This window comes from Pseudopipra pipra, chromosome 6 (genome assembly GCF_036250125.1).
Source record: "Pseudopipra pipra isolate bDixPip1 chromosome 6, bDixPip1.hap1, whole genome shotgun sequence".
In the NCBI taxonomy this organism is placed as follows: domain Eukaryota; kingdom Metazoa; phylum Chordata; class Aves; order Passeriformes; family Pipridae; genus Pseudopipra; species Pseudopipra pipra.
In genome coordinates, this window is record NC_087554.1 from 61,002,543 (window position 1) to 61,025,204 (window position 22,662).

The following is a 22,662-nucleotide window of genomic DNA, read 5'->3' on the forward strand; positions in this document are numbered from 1 at the left end:
GATTCCAGACACCCTCCCCTCCTGCACCAAACCCCGTTTCCCAGCGCGTGTGGAAGCGCTGCCCATTCCGGAGCAACCCCCCTCACCTCCCCATCCCCCTGCGTCCCGCGGAGGGTCCGGGGGGGACAGGGTGACACCGGCATCCCTTCACACGGACACAGAGACGCCCCAGCGCGCCGGGGGCAGGATCTGACCCTCACCCTCCCGCTTCCCACCCCACCTGCGGCCCGGAGGAGCCACTCGCTGCCTTTCCCATCCATAGAGGGCGGGAGCCGCGCTGCGGAGCCCGTCCTGCACCAGGCGGCGGAGGCAGAGCGAGCGCCCCGCCGGCACCGCGAGCTGCAGCGGCCGTGCCCGCGCCGCCTTCCTCCTCCTCCTCCTCCTCCTCCTCCTCCTCCTCCTTCACTTCCCATTCCTCCTCCTCCCGCTCCCGCTGCCCTCCCGGCTCCGCTCGCCGTCCCGCCCGGCCGCCCCTCGCGCGGCTCCTTCCCCCTATGGATGGGAAGGCAGCGCCCAACGGCGTGGCCACCATCGAGGACCGGATCCTGCGCATCACCGGCTACTATGGATATTACCCGGGATACTCCAGCCAGAAAAGTAAGGCGCCCTCCCGCCTCTCCCGGCCCTTCACGGGGGGTGTGTGTATGTGTGCAGGGAAGCGTCGGCAGAGCCCGTGGCCCCCCCAGAATGCCTCCCCCCCATCCCTCGGGGTGCGTGTGGGGTCCCCGCTGTCCCCCGCGGCTCTGCGGATGGAGAGTGGGGCGGCGGCGGCGTTTGGCCGCGGAACTTCGCGGCTCGGGAGGGCAGCGGGGGCCTCTCGCTGTTGTTTTGGGGTTTATTTTAAATTTCCGTCCCCCCCTCGCCCCCCACCCCCGCGGTGGGGGGGGGGGGGGTTCGCTCTCCGGGTGCCCCGCGCCCGCCGCACCGGGAAAGTTTCGCTCCCGGTGGGTCCCCCCCGGGCGGGCGCTTCGGCGCGAAGCTCCTGAATTATTCATCCTCCCCCCCAAACTAATGAGATTTTTCCAGAAAAGTGGGGAGTTACCGATGGGGGCTTCCCTTCGTCCCGTTTTAATACGAAACTCCTGTGATTTAGGAGTTCGGTGTTGGTTTGGGGTATTCTTGTGTGTGTGTGTGTGTGTGTGTGTGTGTGTTTATTTATCTACTTCCCTTAAACGAAGAAGCAGAAATTAAAGCAGTTGGTCCTTGCAGAAATTCCCTATCTTTTGCTTTTGAAGTTTTTAATTGGTAGCAGCGGGTTTCTAGCAGCTGGGAGGACCTCAGTGGGTTTCTCTGGAATTCTGGCAGTCCCAGCGCTCTGTTCGACAGAGAAAGTTTGGCTGATGAAAGAAATTATCAATTTTTACCACCCAGGAAACATATGCAATCGGGGTTTATTGTGTTAATAGTTGCTTTGCAGCTGGCAAAAGCTACAACATACCACAGCTTAAAAAACAAAAGGGGAATTGAGGCAAAGTGGCGGAGTGGGGGGGAAAGGAAAGGCAAGAAGCCCACCTTGGTGAGGTGAGCACTAAGGAACAGACTTTCTTCTGAATATTTAAACTCTCCTCGGAATCAGGGGGGGTGAATTGATTTCCAGAACAGGCAGTGCAGTGCTCTCCAGCTCCAATGCAACAATAAACCAAAACACAGTTAAGAAACTGCTAAATGTGAGACAAACACATCTGGGGAATTTTTCTGATGGAGGAAAGCCATGCACTGAAAACACTTAAAATAAGAAATAATGATTCCTTTGTGTGATGTTCATCACTGTTGGATCTGAAAAATCCAACAGTCAAGCCCTGTGGTTTTATCCAGCTGTTATCTGTGGCATGTTCACAGCATGGCAGGTGTTATGGGCATTTATTTGGTGAGGTCACTTGGTTTTTCTGTAGTCAGAAGAGTTGAGAAGAAGCTCAGAACAATCTGGAGGAATGGCTGTATGTCAGTCCAGGGACTATTTAAGTCTGACCCAGGTGAAACCAGTGTCCCAAATTCTGCAGCAATTCCAGACGATGTCTACAGTGTGATTTACCAGAGAAGGGTGAGGATTCTGGCTTAATACTTTGTCCCAAGTTTGCTTTGGTGTCAGAATGCAATTTTTCAGTCTGCAGCAACACTCCCACTCTCCATCAATCTGTAGACCTGAATTCAGTATTGGCAATGCAAGTGCTCTGTGTGGTGCAGTGGCAATGCCAGGAGAGCCCTGCCTGGACAAAGAGAAGCTCTTTCAGCCCAGGACCAGGTTCTGCAGATGCTACAAAAGTGCATCTGCTTAAAATTAGATAAAATGTGTCAGGAGAGGCCAAGGCTTTCAGAAGTGCTGACTCTTGGGATTTTGTTGCAAGTCTCCCAGCCTTTTGTGCCTTTGATGATTGGGTGCTGAGGGAAAAACAAAAAGGATTAGTAGCTCAGGTTTTACTGGTTGAAGAAAATAAGCTACATTTGTGGTCATCATGCTTGAAGAGGAAAACTGCAAGTGCATAACTCAGAGGTATCCCAGTAATTAAATGCCCTTGGGTAAATGAAAAGCATGAACCCTTTCTGAGCTACAAATGATTTTTAAATAAGTCTCATAAGTTTTGGAACCATCCTCATAATTTTTGGAGTGTTTACAGTTGGTGGGTGACTGCTTTATCCTCATGACTGTGAGTTTTGGGTTTATAAAGTACTTTAATGTTCTGCAGTTTTCACAAAGATGTTCTGTCCTTACCTGGGTTAAACACAGGCCTCCTCTTGCAGGTCCTGGCTTGGAGTTCTTACTCCATTTCTGTGCCTTGGCTTTAGCCAAGAGTGGTGCTGCTTCAAAGTTCTGTTGACTGACAGTTCTTGCCACGGCTGATTGTTCACACAGCAGCAGGACTGTCAACATGTAAACACGCAGGGTGGGGAGTTTGTACAACCAACTATTAATAGACTTCATATCTCAGTTTATTTAGGTGAGGGCGTGATTGTTGTCACTGCTGTCCAAATTCAGTTTTAGTGCAGCTGGACAGTGCTGGTGCCTTTGTCTGGAGAGCAGTGTGCTGGTGGGGTGCAGTGTGCTCAGAATTCCAGGTGAGTTGTGTCCCTGCCCTCCCCAGTGGCAGAGGGGCTGTTGTCCTGTCCCTGTGCCCAAACCTGTGGCGGGTGCAATCATCTGCTTACGCTGTCACCTCACTCCTGCCTGGGTCTGAAGGGTGCCTGAGGATGAGCTGTTGCCTGCAGGATGGCTTTGTGCTGTCACCTCTTTGGTCTGACCAGAGGGCTGGCCAGGCACCAGATGGGGATGTCATTTGGGTGGTGACAACCTGCCGATGGTCACCACCTTTCCTGAGGCTCCTCCTTGTCCCCAGCCTGTGGTGCCCAGCTAGGGACAGGAACATTTACTGAGGAAAGCTGAAGGCAGGGCTGGGTGGCTGCTCTTCTGCTCACTCTTGGGGGGGGGGGGACCTGGAAAATGACAAAAAGCCCCCAAGACTCTGTGAACTGTGCTGGTGATTTACATTCCTCCCTCAGTAGATCAGCAAGTATTCTGTGGTTTAACAGGAGACCATGCCTGGGTTTCTGTGTGTGAAGGCTGAGGACTGGTCACAAATGGCCATGGAATGTAATGTCAGAGGACTGTGGTGTTCAGGAGCTGCTATCACAGAGAACTGCAGTGTTTTCTAGGACTTTTGCTTCGTCTATATTTGTGTGCACTTCAGACTTGGAGTGTCCACATGATGAGTCTTTTGGTACTTTTACCATTTTTAATTATCCTTTAAAAAGTTACTAGAGAAGGAAAATACCTATTTTATTTCCCTGTAAATCATCTAAAAAAGCAGAGACATGTATTTTGGTCTGGTATTTACATCCATGTATGTTGCAAAATTCCTATATCCTGCCTAATAAGTCACAGGATAATATGTTTTTTTCCCCTCCCTCACTTGGTGCTGAAGTGGAAGGGACTTTTCCTGGTCCCAGTCAACCTGTACTTCTGTGGGAAGAAAGAGGGGCTGTGTCTCTCTTCCAGTCAATTTCTTTGGAGTTACTCCATAATTTCCAGGACATGGTGCTGGCGTAGATCAGATGCTCCAGCCTCTGTTCTGGGGCTGTAGATGGTGCTCCATGTTAGTGACCATGAACAGTGGGAAATTCTGTTCCCTCTCCAGCTCTTTGCCATAACTTCTCATTCTTCTCTGACTTTTTTGCTGGTAATACAATCACATTTAATGTTTGCAGGCTCAAAGGTATGTATGAGTTTGTTTCTTTGTGGGCTTTGTTTTTTTGTTTTTCTTTCTTTTTTTTTCACCCTTTCCAACTGCCACCCCATCTGCCTTTCATCTCAGTACTGAAACCTTTTTTACTTTCACACTACAAAGTTCTTCTCCTTCAAGTCTGTCCTAACACCTTTCCTGTGCCTTCCGCTGAATCAAAACTGATCCAGTCAAAGTTTCCCATCTCTGATCTTCATCAACTTCACCAAGTCCACCTCCAAGTCAAGTTTCTGTCTGTGTAATGTCTTTCTGATGGAGCCTTTCCAGCATCCACAAAGTCTTATGTCTTGCAGAATGCTCTTGGCATCTTAGATCTGCATTTCTGTAGTGCTGTTTTCTCAGGCCTGGGCAAGCACAGCATCAATGTACTGAAAAAACAGCGGTTCATCTCGTGGGGCAGCACCTTTTTTTTTTTTTTTTTAATCATGTTTGGAGAGCTTCTCATGTCTGGAGGATTTGATTCCCACCACAGCAGATCATGAGTGCCCATCTCCACCAGGTGCTTGCCAGATTTTTAAACAGGTTCCTTTGGACACGATCCTGTGCTGATACAATCTCCCCTTCTCCTCTCCTTCAGGCCTGACCTGAGACCATGGAGTTGTGTAAGCTCCTGGAAGGAGAAGGTGCTGCCACGTGGCTCTGCAGCAGTGGGACTGTGACACTGGGCTCACAGTGTGACAGGAGGTGACCACCCCTGTGGTGCAGCCGCGTGGTCAGACGTGTCTGCCAGCGAGCTGCAGAGCCCTGACACCAGAGTGTGACCTTAGCAGTGCTTGGCACCTGGGCTGAAATGCTGAACCTGTCCTTACTATTAGCACAGTCACTGTCAGGAATAAGCCACGTGTTTTCTTACTCCCCTAGAACACCTCAAGCAGGGTTTTGTGCTTTAATTTGGCAGGTTCAGCCTCAAGTCAGCAATGTGAACTTAAGCATCTTCTTAAGTCTGAACTTGCACTAAGCCACCAGGCTTTGATGATGTGTTTAAAGTTAAGTCCATGCTTAATTGCTTTGCCTTAATAAGACGTGGCATGCTGAGCCAGCACCACTGGCTTGACAACTTGGCTCTTGCTCTCTGCGTGGAGTAAAAGGCTGTGGAGGGAAAAGCTAACTCTGAAACATTGGAGAGAATTTTCTCCTGGTTATCACAGCAGCTGTGCCAGCAGCTCTGCTGCAGTACAAATCACATGGCAAACCCAGATCATCTCTGCTTACTGAACACCCTGCCCTCCTGGTGGCTTGTCACTTCCAGTGAGAGGAACAAAGTCTCTGTCTGTTTACTGGAGGCTCCCAGCTGCTTCTCCAGCTCTTCCCTGTGCAGAGCAAACACAATGGGAGACTGGGAAAGGGGCAGTCGAGCAAAGGTGCTTTGAACTGTTGGTGGATGGGGCTGGTTCCATGGAACTGTGTTTGGGGGATCTGGGAGGGAGGCGGTGGTGTCTGAATCAGTCTCTGTGTGAGTTGAAGTCTCGAGGCTGTTTTAGCTCCAGTTGTGGCAGCTGCCCCTGTGCCACCTGGTGCCGTTTGAGTTGCAAGGACACCAGATGCAGGGCTAACCCAAAATAAGCTTTATTTTAAAGCCCTTCCTTTCCCTGCTGGACAGAGATTGTCCATAGTGGGTTATTCCCTTGGAGGGTGTGCAACAGTGAGGGCTGAATTAAACTGCCAGTTTAACAATATTTTCCTCCCCCTTGGGCACAAATGCATGTCATGGCACAGGATGTTGTAGATGCTTCTCCTCACAGGCTTGTCTCTCTGTTCAGGTAAAATAAATTGTGGCTATGTATCAGCACTGGTAGCAACAACTTATGAAGTAATTTCTTTCAGCACAACAGATCTTGTAAATACTCCTTTGCTGACTAGTTTTGGCAAGACCAGGTATGTATTCTTTAATGGAATGGGGCCATTTGTGTGGATTTCTGTTTGTGCTGGAAGGGACAGCATGGCAGCCTTAAACCTGTGGCTGGAACGTAGGACCTCCCCTCATCTCAGGACTCCAAGTGTCTTGGAAGATGAGGGGTCCCATTAGCTGGGAGGAGAGGAAGCTGGTTCAGTCCTTGGCCTTTCCTCAGGGACTGATTCAGCTTTTGGGGTGAGATCTCTGTGTAGTCGAGCTGTGAAACTGCAGCACTGGAATGCAGTTCTGCACATCTGTGGGCAGGAGGGATGGATTCAGATTGGGAAGAACACCACTGTGAGCAGGGCAATGAGGAACATTATCCTTGGAAGAGGGGACTGATAGAGCTTGGCTTGTGTAGGCTGGCCAGGGTGGGAACAGGGCTGCTGCTCCAAATACATCCTGGGAGGATGAACAAGGGAATGTAGGAAAGAAGAGTGATTTAAACTGAAACTGCATGTTGGCACACAGACAAATGGGTATGAACAAGCCATGAATAAATTAAGGCTGGAAATTAGCAGAAGGCTGAAATTAATGGCCAAAAATCTCACTCAGTCTTATGTATTTAAATAAGAATTATTTCCCAAGCTTTAAAGGTGCCTCATAAAGAAGTATGCCAAGATTTTGAGAAAAATTACCCCCATTTGGCAGGGAAAATTGAGGCAGTAAAGCGGGGGGAGCAATGCTAATTTGCCTGAGGTTGTTCAGAACAAGCCATAAAGTTTGATGGAGCGATCTCTGCCTCCACTGGTGACTGCACAGCAGGTCTGGTGCTGTACCTGGGCTGGTGCTGAGGGTGGAAGAGCTGCCTGCAGCACCTTGGTAGCTTTCTACATGTGCTCTCTGCCTGCTTTTCAGTTGCCCTCCCTTCCTGGGCTCATTTGCTCCAGCCCTTCTCTCATCACCAGTGGTGTTCCCCAGGGCTCAGAGTTGGGCCCAGTCCTGTTTAATATCTTGACTGGTGATCTGGATGAGGGGATTGAGTGTGCCCTCAGTAAAGTCATGGATGACACCCAGCTGGGTGGGAGTGTTGATCTGCTGGAGGGTAGGAAGGACCTGCAGAGGCATCTGGACAGGCTGGACTGATGGGCTGAGGCCAGCTGGATGAGTTTCAACAAGGTAAAGTGCTGGGTCCTGCACTTGGGCCACAACAACCCCCTTGGAGCACTCCAGGCTGGAGGAATAGTATCTGGAAAACTAAGAGTGAAAAGGACCTGGGGGTGCTGCTTGACAGAGGCTGAACACGAGCCAGAGTGTGCCCAGGGGGGCAAGGAGGACAGTGGTATCCTGGTCTGTACCAGCCATAGTTGGCCAGCAGGACTGGGGAAGTGATTGTCCTCCCGTGCTGGACACTGGTGAGGCCCCTCAATTCAAGAAAGATATTGAGGGGCTGGAGCATGTCCAGGGAAGGGCAACAGAGCTGGGAAAGGGTCTTGAGGGTAAGCCCTATAAGGAGCAGCTGAGGGAGCTGGGGGTGTTTAGCCTGGAGAAAAGGAGGCTCAGGGGGGACCTTCTCACTCTCTACAGCTCCCTGACAGGAGGGTGGAGCCAGGGGGGGTTCTGCTCCCAGGGAACAAGTGACAGAATAAGAAGAAATGGCCTCAAGCTTCACCAGGGAAGGTTCAGGTTGGAGATCAGGAGGAATTTCTTCATGGAAAGGGTAGTGGAGGATTTAAATGGACTGCCCAGGGAGGTGATGGAGTCACCATCCTTGGAGGCATTCAAGAAAAGACTGGGCATGGCTCTGAGTGTCTAGTTGTCAGGGCGATGATCAAAGGTGGCACTCAACGATCTCAGAGGTCTTTTCCAACCTAAATGATTCTGTGGTTCTGTGATTCTGTGATTCTTGCAGAAAGGCTTCCTCACTGCCCAGCCCTGTGGGTGATGGATGGGCTGTGCCTCATGCTCCCGGGTGGCACAGCTCCTGTTTCCTGCTGCTTTGCCTCACTTGGCTCCAATCACCTGAGGTGGCTTTAACCTCACTCAACTTGACACCATCATGGCTGCGTGGAGCTGCACACTTCCTTCTTTTCTTGTTTCTCCTGAAAGTGTGGCTGCTGCACACAGCATTAGGAAACACATTAGGAAATGACCTGGGCATGCCATGAGGTCCTGCTCTCTCCTCTGGAGTGCACAGGAGGGATATCCCTCATTTTGACCGTCCTTCCAGCACTCTGTCCCTGACTTTGTCTTCCCCATCCACTCAGGCAGGCAGCTGCATATTTGGTCTCGCCTAAATGTTGTAAAATAACATTCCAAGGTGACAGATGGTTCTGGCAGACTTTTATCCTTCCAGTGCTCGCATTCCTGTTTTTTAATAGTGGTTTTAAAGGTTTGCAATTATTTCTTCTGCACATTTGGAAATTGATGGGCTTTTGCTCAACTGCCTGCATGGGAATTCACCCATGAAAGTGAACTTGCAGCTTTACTGTTTGTTGAAGGATTGGTGGCAGGAATTTTTTCACATAAACCTGCTGCTGGATGATCACATAATAATGAATAACGAAAATGCCTGGAAGAAAAAGGTCAGTGTCACTCTGTGGCAAATGTGCAAATAGGGGGTGTGGGGGGGAAAAGTGAAGTGCTTAACTGACCAGTTAAATTATTCACCAAGTGGACCAGCTCTACGTAGTGAGACTGAAAACCTTTTTTTTTTGGTTGTGGTGAGGTGAAGTGAGACTCCCCGGTGGCCTTCACTTTGGGCTGGCCCCTCTGCAGAGTGGCAGATTCCACTGCACAGAGATAGAAGCTGCAAGGTTTCGTGAGCTCATAGCCAGGGTATGGCTTTCACAGCCATGGCAGAGCTGTAAGTGAGAGCATCCTGGGCACTTTGTGGCAACAGTGATTTTATTTAGGATGTGTTCAAGTGACAGGCTTTTGGTGTGTCTGCCACAGATCTTTCTGTTATTACTTTAAAAACACATTGAGTCTTCCTAAACGTCCCTTGCAAATACTCTTGATAAAATGGACTTGCCCTTTCCTGCCTTCAGCTGGGTTGGAGCAGGAGTAGAGGAGTGAGGGAGTGAGAAAGGTGCCTCTGCTGTTCTTTTGTAGAAAGTAGAAGGTGATTTGCTCCTCTTCTGGTTTCTGTATGAGCTAAAGCAAGGGAGCAGGATTAAGATCTAGGGGTAGAAGATGATGTTTCCTGCTGTTTCTGGCAATCTTAAAGCTGTTCTTTGTCTCAAAGCTGTTTTTAACTGATACAAGAAGAGTTCCCATGCCTGTTTTTTGTTTAAGTTTCCAGTTTCATATTGAACATGGAAGAAGGGAGAGACAAGTACCAGCATGGCAGCTCATGGGTCAGTACAACTTCACCAAAACAAGTCTACCAGATATACTACTAGAGCAGTCATAGTCCTGGCAGTGATCCCTCCATCCAGAGTGAGAAAGACATTGTAGCTTGAAGCCAACCTGGCAACTCTTCCAGTTTTGTTCCTTCTTGCTTGTGTTATGCCTGAGAAGTGGCTGTTTATGGCACTGAAAAAGCACTGCTTGAGCAATTGCCTGCTTTTATATACTATATACAATAGTGCAGCTCTCTGTCTTCCTGTGGAGGCTTGGTCTTCTGGGGGACATTTTTGATGAGGGCTAACACCTCCCTCTATTATTAATGGGGTAGCTGGAGATGCTGTGCACTGCACTGAAAAAAATACTTCCCCGTTGGGGACTGATTTTTCACGGGATTCGTGGGAGCACAGCTCTGCAGGCCCCTTCCAGCTAATGGGCATCATATACCTGGATGTCTGAGGACAGCACTGAAATCATCTGCTGCTGTGCCTGAGTAAGATAAGCACCAAGCAAGGCTGGAACATGTGTTCTCTGTCGGGGAGAGAAAAGTGATCACATTAGTTTTCACAGTGTGATTTATATTTGGCATCTTAAGTGAGATGGCACAGTTATAGAGCAGTTGATGGTGCAGTCATTATGACCCTTTTCTTTTATATATCTGAATCCTGGAACTTTTAACTCCTTTCTGAGACAAAGCGTGCCATGTGGAGTGTGCAGCCCTGGAATTGTGTGGGTGCAGATTGGGGTTTTTCTCTGCATGGTGCCAGAAATAACCTGTTGTGTGATACGTTACAGGGGCTAGGATTTGTAGCAGCTTGAGTGCGAGTGGGATGCTTCAAAGTGCTTCACCAGAGGAAATTCTTCAATGCTGACAGCGTGAATGGCAGGAAGGTGAACTCTTTGTGGTGTTCCTGCACTGTGGTTTGGAATTCTACCTGGAGAGGATTGGTTCTATGTGTGAGAAAGCATTTACTCAATGCTCAGTATCCAGTGAGCCTGCTGACACAAAGAGGAGGTGGAAAATGATTGAACTTAGCATTTACCCCATACCTGATGAATTTTCCTAATTTTCTATCAATTCTTGCTTCTTTCCAGGGTGGGATGGTATGGGGAAAAACAAAAAGTGAGGAATTAGATAAAAGGAAAATTTTAAGCATTTTGAGAACATTTCTTCAGAGGGTAAAGAATCCGGGGCAGGAATGTCATTGAAGAAGTGCCACTTTTCACATGCATTGCAAAACAAACCTTGGAGGAAGGAACAAAAGATGTTTTTCAGCAGAAGGACTTAGCTGGGCTGTTGTGGGTGTGCTGAGCCATGTGTGTCCTGTCGAGGTGATTCATCCATGCAAGGCCTGCCTTCTGTCCCTGCCCCTGGGGGCCCTTTGGCAGAGGACATGGATTTGTCTGTGGTTGGGTGGCACAAAGGGGAGCATTGGACTGACTTCAGGGTGCAGTGAAGTGCACAACTGTCCTCTGGCCTGGTGTCTTCATGGAGCTGTGTGTCCAGGAATACTCCTTCTGAAGGCCACCTGCTCTGGGATGCAAACCTCACTGAGTCAACCGAAAAGGCTGGGCTTTTCCTTCACCTGTAGGTGCACTGCAGCATCTGAAAGCAGTGAAGCTTAGCTGGGTTTTCCAAAGCATCTTTTATGTCTCAGTGCTGGAAAGGAGGTTAATTAGATCACAAATTAGGCCAACTCTATTTCTAGCAGGGGTCTGTGCAGTGTTTTTGTGCTCGTCTGCTTTGAAGTGAATTCAGAGCGACTGTTTTGAGCATTCCTGTGAAGACAGGCATCCCCAGCTGGGGGCTTAGAGAAGTCAGCCAGAGAAAAAGATTTCTGCATGTGGGCAGACTCCAGAGAACTGCCTTCAACTTAGGTATTCACACAGGTGCAGCAGTGGCTCTTCTGAGAGCCAAAGTCTCTTAGGCAGAGCTGGAAGTGCCACTGGTGAGTGTGTGCGTGGCTGCAGCGCCCTCAGATTTGATGTGCCTGACTTTTAGATGCACTTCCTTGAAAATGTGCCCCTTAATTACTGTTGGTGTAAAATACTTATACGGTATAGTGAAGTTTCATAGCACTTTGTGGAGTTTACTGCTTTAAGGAGTCAGAGGAAATGGGAGGTACAGCTCTCAGATTTGCCCCGTGTGGGGGAATGGAGGGTAGAGGAAATCTGTCACTGTCACTGGGCACATTATTAACTGATGTCTCTTATTAAAAAGATCTCTTGTTTTAGTTGGGATCTCAGATTTAATGTAGTAGTAGTAGTAAGGGACAGATCTCAGCTGGCTGGGTTCAGATTTACTTTAGTTCCAAAGCTGCTTCCAGGTGCGGGATGTTCACAGCTGAATATGTTCTTGGCTTAGTTGTAGACAAAAATTAAGCCCTTTAAAAAATGATTTCCTGATAAGCACAGCTTTGGAGAACAATGTCAAGGTTCTGATAATTTTCTGTGGGTTTTTTCTGCTCATGGTGAAGCATTTCTAATGGTGTGTTACCTGGCAAAAGATCAGCTTAGAGTGGGTGAATCTTCTGGTGCCTTAATGACTGTTGTCCTTCACACCCTCCCTGTAGATGATGGATGGTGGATGGCTGCCTAAAGCGAGTAATCTTATTTTATTTGTGATCCCCAAGTTTTTCTGTTTCCCTACTTGGTACTGTGGACAGAAACTGTAGTTTAGAGCAGCCTGAATTGCCATATATCCTCCTTGCACACAAAGACAAGATTCATAGGACTTCATTTGTGGGGCTACAATCCTCTCCTGTCATACTCAGGTGTTCAGAAGCAGGTGTCTCTGAAATCCAGCTGGAATTGCACAGTGCAGTTTGAACTGACTCTGTAGATCCTGGTTCTTCTGCTGCATTTCTGCGTTCCCTGTTTATCTCAGTGGCTTAAGCCACTGTCCTTGGTCCTGACTTTCCCGTCTCGTCTCAGCCTCCCTCCTCTCCCTGTGTCTGTGGCGTCGGACTGGGCTGGTTGACGGGACGATCTGAAAGGAAATGTATTCAGTGCTTTTGATGTGCAGAACCTTTTTTTTTTTTTTTATAAGTTATGAACAAAAATTGTGTCTGTGTGTTCCCAAACTGAAGAATACATGATTGCTCTTCCCAGCCCTCCTCTGAGAACGGGCTTTGACATCATTCATACTCTATAATTTATGGTATTTTTGTAGCACTCTGTTAAGGTCTGCAAGAGAGAGAAAGGGATGATTTAGAAAGCAAAGAATAGTCCTGTGTCTGCTGGTAGGTCTGTGACTGATCAGGTTCCTGCTCCTTGGAGGTGCTACCAGGTCTGTCTTTTATCATGGAATCATTTTTCCTGCTCTTTGGAGTTGCTACTGGGTCTCTCTTTCACCGTGGAATCATTTTTTTAAGGATGATGTTGTTTCCCTTAATGTAAGCACTTGCTCCTTGTCAAACACATCCTCGTATGCCCTGTTAGGACTTTGCGCCTCATCCCGGGGTGTTTTAAAAGCAAATTACAGAACGTCTTGTAACTCGTCAGCCCTTGATTTTTTTAACCTGGTTTCTTAAGGAAACAAGGCCTATGCTGAACATCATATCCCTCTCCCTACTCCCTCTCCCTGTAAAATCTGAGCAAACTTACCAGGAGTCAGAGAGAGTGAAAGGCATGAAGCCCTGGTGGGCCTTATGTAAACACGTGGCCAGCTGGAAAAAAGGGGGCCCTTGGTTCTCCCGTGGTGGGAAAGCTGTAGAATTAGCTCACTCCTGAAGATGAGACGGACTGCACACAGTTTCTGGGATCTCATCAAAGCCACATCTAGTGAACATCCAGCGTCAGACTGTGGTGATGTGCAGGGAAGAGTATAACAGAGGCTCCTGGTGCATTTCCACCCATCGCTGATCTGTGCCTTGGGGAATTCTTGGTGTACGTGTGTTTCACTAGCTCTTAGTGGATATTCCTTCCATGAATTTGTAGGGAAGTGACTTTGTCCATTTTGCCATTGTAGGATTTCTTTTCTCTGTTGCTCCTGGCTCTTTGGAAACGTCTCTTCAGCTGAGGAATAACTCCCATGAAACCTTGGAGTCAGGTCCTCCCCACCCCCCAGTATATGTGGAGAGAGAGGAGGAGAAAGAGAACAAAACATTGGCCTGTTCAGTGTGAATAAACATCCTGTGGAGCTAACACATGTTTTATTCCATAATTCCTTCCAGCACAGAGATAAGATACAGCCTGGGAAGAGAGGATTTGACTTCATGCTGTTTGGCTGCTCCTTCAGGGGATGTAGTGGGATGCCAGGAGTCTCACAGGGTACACCTGCCTTTGTTTGGGGCTTTGAGATGATGCAGTAAAAAAAAACATAAAACAGTTCCACAGGGCAGTTTCAAGTTCTGGTCTGAAATTCAGTGAATACAAGATCACTTTGCAGAACCACAGCTGCTGGTAGAGGTCTGTGGAGCATCACAGACAATGGTTGTGAACCCTTTGCAGCTTTAAAAAATGGAGAGAATGGGCTTGTTTTATTAAGGCTACAGAAAATGTTATCAAATATTCATGATGATCATCTCCTCTTATTTGAAATAATAAATCCAATGTTAATTTTGTGCTTGCAGAAAACTGGTAGTGACTATTGGCCCCCTATTTCTTTGCTGGTGTAATGCACTGATAATATTTAATATTTTATCTACTTTGCAAGGATGTTATTAGGCTTACAAGTATGTCATGGAGCCCAGAGAAGGAAAAGTAAGCTTCTCCCTCTTTTTCCTGCAGGTTAGAGAGATAGAGGCTCCTGCAGTAATTTCAGGCTCCCTAAGAGCCCAGGGAAAGAAAACATTGTGCACAAGAGGGCTCATATAAAGCAAGAAAGTTTGTTAGCAAATTTAAAACCCAGTATAACTCTTAGCTTTAAAACAGGCAATAAAGAAATGCCACCAGTTCTGTTTATTTTAAAGGCTAAATTCTTAGAAATTGTTTTTGTCACTCATGCCATCCATTGTGTTGCCATTTATGACATTTCTGACCCGTGTTGAAAATTAGAATTTGACATTGTAGTGACTGCACTGAACAAGGAAATGTGCTGCAGGGCTTTATAAATAGGTTTTAAAACACCCATCCCATAGTTGCATTTTATTATTCTGCTGTCCGCGTTTTTGTTAGTTATTTATGTTCCCCAAAATGAATGCTAATTTTTAATATCACCATGTGGCAACAACATGAAGCCTTTTTAGTCACTGCCGCTGTGCAAAGTATTGTAAAGTCTGACATCCCTTTGAAGAACTGTTCTTAGCCACTGCTGCTATTTTTATTTTTGAGTTGTTCTCTGTTAGAATATTTTTTATTTTGTCCTCGCCTGCCCTGAATTTTCGAAACACTTTCAGATCAACTTAAGACAAATCAATCGAGGTCTTTCCTCCTCCTGTGTTTTCCCCACACTTATTAAGTTTTACTGGACTGTGCCTTCGAAAATGCAGTTGAAATGTTTTTTTCCTTGAACTCCAAAGAGTCTTTAGAGAAATATCTGCCAGAAGCACTGACCTACAAAATCTATTAGGCTCTCCCCACTGGTGTAAACTCATTTATGTAATGGTGCTGGAAGGCAGAGCAAAATACAAAATTCAGTCTTCCTTTCATAAGCATAAGTGCAACTAAGTGGCTGATAATGAGATAATGTTTGCAAACCTACAGAAGGCGGTTTGTGAAGTTTTCCCCCAGTTTTTTTGCCTTATGGATTTGTAGAGATTGCTTGAGAGCAGAGACCTCAAGGAAGGTTTAGCACCCAAGTGCTGGCAGCCAGGTATTCTGGGCTGGTTCTTGACCTCTGGGAGCACGTCAGGAAAACCAGCCTGACACCCCTAATGAGAGAGCTCTGAGAAGAATGATGCTGGCAGTTATCAGTGAAACTAGTTCAGTTGTCTGTGCTGTTCAAACATAAACTGCATAGCGAGGTCAGTCGGGGGCTACATGAGTGGGGTTGGGTCAAGTATTGGTAGTGATGTTCTGCTGTGCTGTTCGTGGTCCTCGCACTGCCAGGAGAGGGCTGGATGGTGTCCTGTGCAGGAGGGAACTGGGAAATGCCAGAATCCAAACCAGAATCACAGAGTATTCAGAGCTGGAAAGGACCCACAGGGGTCATAAATCCCAACTCTTAAGTGAATGACGATTGTCGCAGCAAATTAGAGCCAACATTTTCTGCTTTGGCAGAGGTTGCAGAGGATCACAGACTGGGTCAGGTTGGAAGGGACCCATGGAGGTTGTCTGGTCCCACCTCCCTGCTCAAGTGGGGTCCCGCAAAGCACAACACTCAGGATTGTGTCCAGACAGCTTTTGAATGTCTCCAGTCAGGGAGACTCCACACCCTCTCTGGGTGATCTGTTCCAGCGCTCGGTCACCCCACAGTGAAGAAGTTCTTCCTCACGTTCTGGTGGAACTTCCTGTGCATCAGTTGCTGCCCATTGCCCCTTGTCCCATTGTCTGACACCACCGAGAAGAGCCTGGTCCATCCTCTTGGCACCCTCCTTTCCGACAGCTTGAGAAAGAGAGTACTCCCAAGGCATTTTTCAATCCCTTCAGCTTTTCTGTACCAGGATCAGATACTGGAGCAGAGTTTCTGGTGGAGGTGTAGGGATCCAGTTGGCAGTAGATGAGTTTGCTTTATTGGCAGAGCCAAAGGCTCTGGAGAGACTGACTTTATCTTTGTGCCAGGAATGTTTAGTCTTTGGGCAGAGGTGGGTTTGCTCTGCTCATGCTGTGAGCCATGGGCATGGATGTCAGGCAACTCCCCATTTGAAATGGTGGTGCCATGGCAGCTCTGGGATGTGTTAGCCTTGAGAAACCCTGTTGTGTGTGATGGGCTGTGAATGGGGCCACAACTTGATGTCTCTACCTGTAAAAGACCACGGGGATGTACCTGTAATATCCCTTCTGCTCTGGGATAGTAGGATACAGAAAGAAGAGTTTAAGGAGAAGGTATGTCAGCATTTACCATGTTTTTTAATTGAATTTTGCAAATGTTGCCTGATTATTAACCATAAGACAAAAGGCTGCATGTTATCTGTGATCCTACATACTTTGTCAGTGGAAATATGGCAGAGAAGGGTGTCAACAACAGGGGAATTCATTTCCGGGGCATGTCCAAGAGAGAAATGTTTCTTCCCTCCATTTCTGAGCAGAGTAATAATTTAATGTCAGGACAGTCAGGATGATTAGTCTTACTATAAAGACAGAAATATGAACAGGTGATTGGGAGCACATCACTAGATGGCTAGAGATTGCATAAATTATTTGGTGATCTTTTGATTTTGATTGTTACAGATATAATTAGCACCTTATTCACACTCCATGTATCCCTTAGAAATGTGCCCGTCATGTGAAGTGTGACGCAGTATCAGAAGTTTATCCCTTTGCCCTCTGAAAGGTCTTTCAGGAGTGGAGATGCAAAGATGTCTGTGTGTGCTCCACCACAGCATCAAAGTGCAAGCAGCAGAGAAAGTAAAATGTCATGTGCACGAAATGGATCAGAGTGAAAGGGCAATTAGCCAATGAATTTGAACTTGCACTTCCCTGGCTTTGACTTGTGAGATGGATGAGCAGAGAAGAAAGTTTTGAGTTTTCCTCCTCAACCAGTTTTGGGGATTTTGGCCGTGGCAAAAGTTCACTCAAACTTTGTCCCTTTTTGATGAGTGAAGTCAAAGTACAGCAGTGCTTCTAATCTTCACTATGTAAGGGCATGAAGAGGGTAATATTGTATCCAGCAGCTTGGATCTGCATGAGCAGGATTAATTTGGAATGCAGCCTTTGGACTCAGGCTGACCTTTTCCTCTCAGGGTCGGTGAAAGGATGCCTTAATCCTTCTGCCCCAGAACCTATTCTTAATGCTATGCATTCCCCCTTTTGATTTTTGGGGAAAAGTTTTCTTATTTCCTTTGACTCCTTTGAAAGTCATCATCTTTATCTTTTTGAAGAGACATCTGAAAGCTGTGAATGCCTTCAGTGCCATTCCCCAGGGAGCCTTGGCATTTCTGAAGTGGGCTGGGGGATGTGTCCCTGACACATTAATAAAGCTCCACATCATGAAGTAGCAGAAGGAGCTCACAGAATATATTATTCCTGCTCGTTCCCTGACCTTCCATAATTGCCTCTAATTATTCTATTACAGCAGAACATTTAAAAGTAATTGTGGAGATCGGATGCAAGTGTAAAGCCACAAAGGTAGTCCTAAAACTTTGCAAAATCATGAACAGGCGTCCAAATTGTGAGTCAGTCTGCCTTAATCTTCTTTCTCAAGTGAGATGTTACCCAGGCTGAATAATGATTTGTTCCTCAGATGAAGTTACATGGTGAAAAGTGGCAGAACCTGACATGGTTTTTGACATTTTTGCCATCAATGCAGATTCCAGAGTCAGGAGAAGTTTTGGCCAACTACAGCCTTCAGGATTTGGCCACTTTTACAGAAATTTCATCGGTGAGCTCTGTGGTTTGAGCAGTGATCATCTAATAAGAGGATTGCAGAGCTGGCAGAGGTATGGAGAAATAACTAATGTCTTAAGGAGCAGGGTCACCTGGATCATTCTGAATGGATACATGTCTAATCCATTTTGAAAACATCAGTGGTGGAGATTGTCCATCCTTCTAGGCAGTCTGTTCCAGTGCTTCATTTTCTGTTATTTTCTCGTGGCTAAATCTTTCTTGGTGTATTTCAGACCCAATACTTGTCCTTGTCACCTTGTGACTGGTCTCCTCCTCTGCAGCAATTTCTTATAGATCTCAGGCCCTTTTTTTTCTCAATTTCCTTCATCTTTGCTGAGTAAACCAAATTCTTCCACTCATTCTGTGTAACCATATTTTCTGGAAACTTTCCTGTCTTCTTTATCTCCTGAACTCAATCCTGTAGCAATCACCCTTCTTAAAATACAGTTGCAGCCTTCCTGTTAATTATAATTTTAGACACAATGATTAAGCTCCCTATTACAAAAAAATGACAAATATTAAAAGGACCTTCAATTAAAACCCTTCTGCTTGACAGGAACCCACTGATAACAACCAGGTTTGGCTCTTGGGCACTTTTCCTCCCTAGTGAAATTGTTTCCCTGTTGTGTTGTGCTGGGCAGTGTCAGCAGCTGTACTGGCATCAACATCTGTAATGTCTCCTGTCCTTCACTGTTTACAGACCCCTTATTCTCTCATGGAAAGGAATAAAATTAGTCTGATGGGATTTAGTCTCAAGGAATTTTCCTGGTTTTCTTACGCGTAGCCTTGTTTAATTGTTTGGTGCAGTATTTTGATGGGAATGGAGGACACAGGCTGCCTTTTATATCCAGCAGCTCCTATTTCTTTTTTATTCAAGTTTGTGCTTTTCCAACCTTTTCCAATTTCTTTTACCCACATGAGGTTGTCCAAAATGCTTGGAGCAACCTGACCTAGTGGAAGGTGTTCCTGCCCTTGGCAGGGGGCTGGAATTAGATGGTCTTTAAGATCCTTTCCAATCCAAGCCATTCTATGTATCTAGGAAGATCTCTGCAACGTATTTAAACTAAGTTTAAAAGTTCCACTAAGTTCCCAGAACTGTGCTTTTTCATCCTGGATGTACCAGACCAAATTGTTGATATGAAATGCATCCCAGAAGCTCCAGACAGACCTTGGTTTGTTGCCACCTCATTACTCTTCAGAATTTACTGTTTCACAGAACAGTGACTGCAGAGGCACGTCTAAGATATAGCATTTCATTGCTCTATTAATAATTTAAACATATATATTAAGATAAAATTCTGCTTTTCCCTTACGTTTAGGAGGTGATCAAGGCAAAAGCCAGGCAGATAATGAGGCAAAATTTTTGGCAAAGTTATCAGTGACTTTGAAATGATCTTTGTAACTTACTTTGTTATCTTTCTCTCCAGCATTTTCCCAGTGTTTTGGAAGTGAAGTCATCTCAGCATATTGCTCACAGATGGTGACATTGTTAGATGTGGTGTATGGCAAGCAAAGGTTCAGGTACCATTTGGAGTTGTAGACATCACCCTGACCTTGGCACAGGTTGAAAAATTCACCTACGTAGCAAAGTATGAGAGACCAAAGGAACAGTGAAGCAGAAACTGCTTAAATACCAGAAGAAACATGTTTAATGGTCCTGATAAACTGGTATGTTGTGGGAGTGTTTAGGAGACTGAGGTTGTCCAATTCAGGCCATTTTGCCTGCTGCCTTCTGTCCTGTGGCCTTGGAAGTGAAGAATATCCCTAGAACAGCAGATTGGTCCACCAGCCAAACATCTCCCACTTCATCAGTGCTTTTGAGTTGGGCCAAGAGTTGCAGCTGTACCCACGGGAGGTCTGAGTGGTAAAGGGGTTTGAATTCAAAACATCGAGCCCACAGATGAAAAGCCTGAATAATCTGTGACTAGGCTGTACAGGACATTTCCTGAACAGGGAGCAGTGACTCTTGGAGTCAGGTTGGAGCAGGCTGCTGGCAGATCTGCCATACTGTGTGTTATTTCCCACCTTGAGGGGAGAACCTCCTTCCCAGCCCCAGTTCCTTGAAATGGGATCTGGGAGGAATTGTCTCCCTGTGGCCACCCAGGCAAAGGGCCCAGCAATCCGAACTCTCCATCACTTGCCACATGCCAAGCCCCAGCTGGATAGGTCACCACCATATTTATTTCTGAAAACTCATGGAGATAATTTTTTTGAGCTCATAAACATCAGCGTGTCTCTTGTTAGTGTGACTAATTAATATTTTAAAGATTTTTATTTCCCCCCTTAGTGCTTTGTATGCGAAGTGCTGTGCTCCTGGTGGCCTAACTGTGGTTTCAGCACCAAAATCCTCACGCAGCTCAAAGGGGGATGACCATTCATCTGTGCCACAGTCTCATTTTGCATTGTGTGGAGAAGCTGCCTAGACAAGCTGCCTGACGACTGTTTTTTCAGAACCATCTGTTTTTTTTCGTTGGCTTGAGCCCCAGAGCTTTAGTTTTGCATGCCAGTGACAAACCCTTTGTGACTTGGATGCCATGGGAAGTGCAGAAGAAGCTGACGAAAAGCAGAGCCTTGCTGTCTGGTACATGGCTCAGGGAGAGGCACTGATTTGCTGGCAGACCTGTCTGTGGGTTGGTTATTCAGCTGCAAATAGGGTTCTAGAGCTGGAGTCCTGACCCAGAAAAAACCACTGAATGGGAATGTTGCCTGGAGTCAGGGCTACACAAGTCAGCCCAGGGTCTTTTTCCCCCCACTGCCGCATCTTGTCTTGTCTGCATCTGCTTGCAAATCCACTGTACTTACTGGTGCATAAAGTGAGTTAATTTTGATCTTAGCCTGTGCTTATTTGCAGGTACTCATCCATCAGCCTGTAGTTGTTTATTTTGCCCTCTTCCAGGATCATCTCTGCAGATCCTGACTTGCAGTCTAGAAAGACTCAAGCTGGGAGAGCAGATTGCTTGGGGTGCGTTCAGGTTTTGTCTGCTGCTTTGTGGAGTCTGTTTGTTTGAGTTGTTTGTAGGAAAGCAAACAGCTGACTAATAACTTTAAATGTTATATAGTATGTCAAAGCAATAGCAGCACTGCTAATTTAGTGATCACAGGAAGACAAGACTGTTGTGTGAAATTAGAGAAGATTGTATCTTTGTTATATTCTTTTATCTGAGAAGGCAAAGAAAGCCTACTCTATCAGTTTTTTTCTAGAGCAGCAATATGTTCGTATCTTAAACATGCCATGTAACATAAATAATTAACCACAAGGATTAAAAATAGAAATAAATATAGGTTAGTAATCTTGTGTGTAGATGAATCCTTTCTCCATTTAAGAAAAAATACAGGGTTACACCAGTGTATACCTTGTGTGAGCAAAATTAAAATTAGATCACTGACTGTTTAGGTGCTCTGTCTGTGTTTGGCAATTCTTCTGTCTCGGTGCTTTTCAGAAGACTGCTGGAGTCTATTTATAGCACAGATTTTGAGCATCTGACACATAAGCTCCTGTGGACAGTCGGGTTAGTTTTTAAATGCAAAATACACAGTTTGCTCAAGTTGAAAATGCTTTTTTAAATATCTCCTTGTTAAGCTGTCACCTTCCCCTCCAAGCTGGAAATGTGTCCATTTGTGAGCTTGGGATCAGTCTGAAGTAACGACTTATGAATAACTCCTTTCCAGCATGGGAATTTATTTCAGGTTCACAGGGATATAACCAGAATCAGAGCATTGCCCAGCCCTTGGATACAGAAATACTGCAGAAACAGAGATCACCTTTAGAGTGCTTTGTGGTAACTTTGAATTTAAACTACCTTTGAACAGAAGTATGGTCTGCTGTTTGTAGGGGCTGACTTTTTGTTGTGGTTGACTTGAAAAGGAAGGGGGAGTTTTTGACAAGCAAAGGAGACTTGTAAAAAAGAGGGAGAGTGACTTTTTACATGGGCAGATAGTGATAGGACAAGGGGGAATGGTTTTAAACTAAAAGAGAAGAGATTGAGATTAGATGTTTGGAAGAAATTTGTTACTCAGAGGGTGGTGAGGCCCTGGCACAGGTTGCCCAGAGAAGCTGTGGCTGCCCCATCCCTGGAAGTGTCCAAGGCCAGGTTGGACGGGGCTTGAAGTAACCTGGGATAGTGGAAGGTGTCCCTGCCCATGGCAGGGGGGTTGGAATGAGATGATCTTTACAGTCCTTTCCAACCCAAATAATTGTAGGATTCCATGAATTCTTGTGGACTTGCAGATGAACTTCCTAGGATGGCAGCTAAGGGGAAATGGAATGTATTCTGCACTCTTCCAGCTCTGTGGATGCCTGTTAATGATTTTACTCCTCATTAACCTGACACACATTAAAGAAAACATGATAAATAAATAAATTAAAGCTCTATGTTTTCTCCTCCAAGGGATTTCCCTGCTAGTCTATCCAAATCTAATTCATGCAGATCTAATGCATCCAAATTTCCAACTGTGTCTGGTTGGAAAGCATATGGGAGAAGTTGTTTTGATAACTCCTGAAGTGAGCCTCCTGGATATCACTGATCATCTGACATATTTTTGAATTTTCATAAGGACAGCTGTACCTTGGAACCATTTCTCAATGAATTCTCTTCTCCAGTATTTTGGCTCCAGAGGTCTCCTTCATGTCTGTGCTTTGTGGTCTGCTGAGAGGAAACAGGAAAGTAGAAGTTTAAAATGCCTTTGGTGTAAACTCTGCTCAACCTTTGCTGCTTTTGGTGCCTGCCTGCTGCAGGTATTCATGGTACCATCAGGGAAAAGCAATCCTACCAGGGCTGGAATTTTCCTGGCAAGCTGAGAAGGACCTCCAAAGTTTCT

The 22,662-nt window shown here is 46.2% G+C and overlaps 1 protein-coding gene across 2 annotated transcripts in view; it reads left to right on the forward strand.

Moving 5' to 3' along the window:
* The first annotated feature begins 299 nt into the window (after positions 1-299).
* Positions 300-22,662, forward strand: part of SLC35F4 (solute carrier family 35 member F4) — a 118,958-nt gene continuing 96,595 nt past the window's right edge. The window contains exon 1 of one of the 2 annotated variants that reach the window (XM_064659533.1): positions 300-597. In XM_064659533.1, coding sequence (XP_064515603.1) covers positions 495-597 — 103 coding nt within the window. In that variant the 5' untranslated portion in view covers positions 300-494. The remainder of the gene's footprint in view (positions 598-22,662) is intronic. The other variant, XM_064659535.1, reaches the window with a different exon arrangement.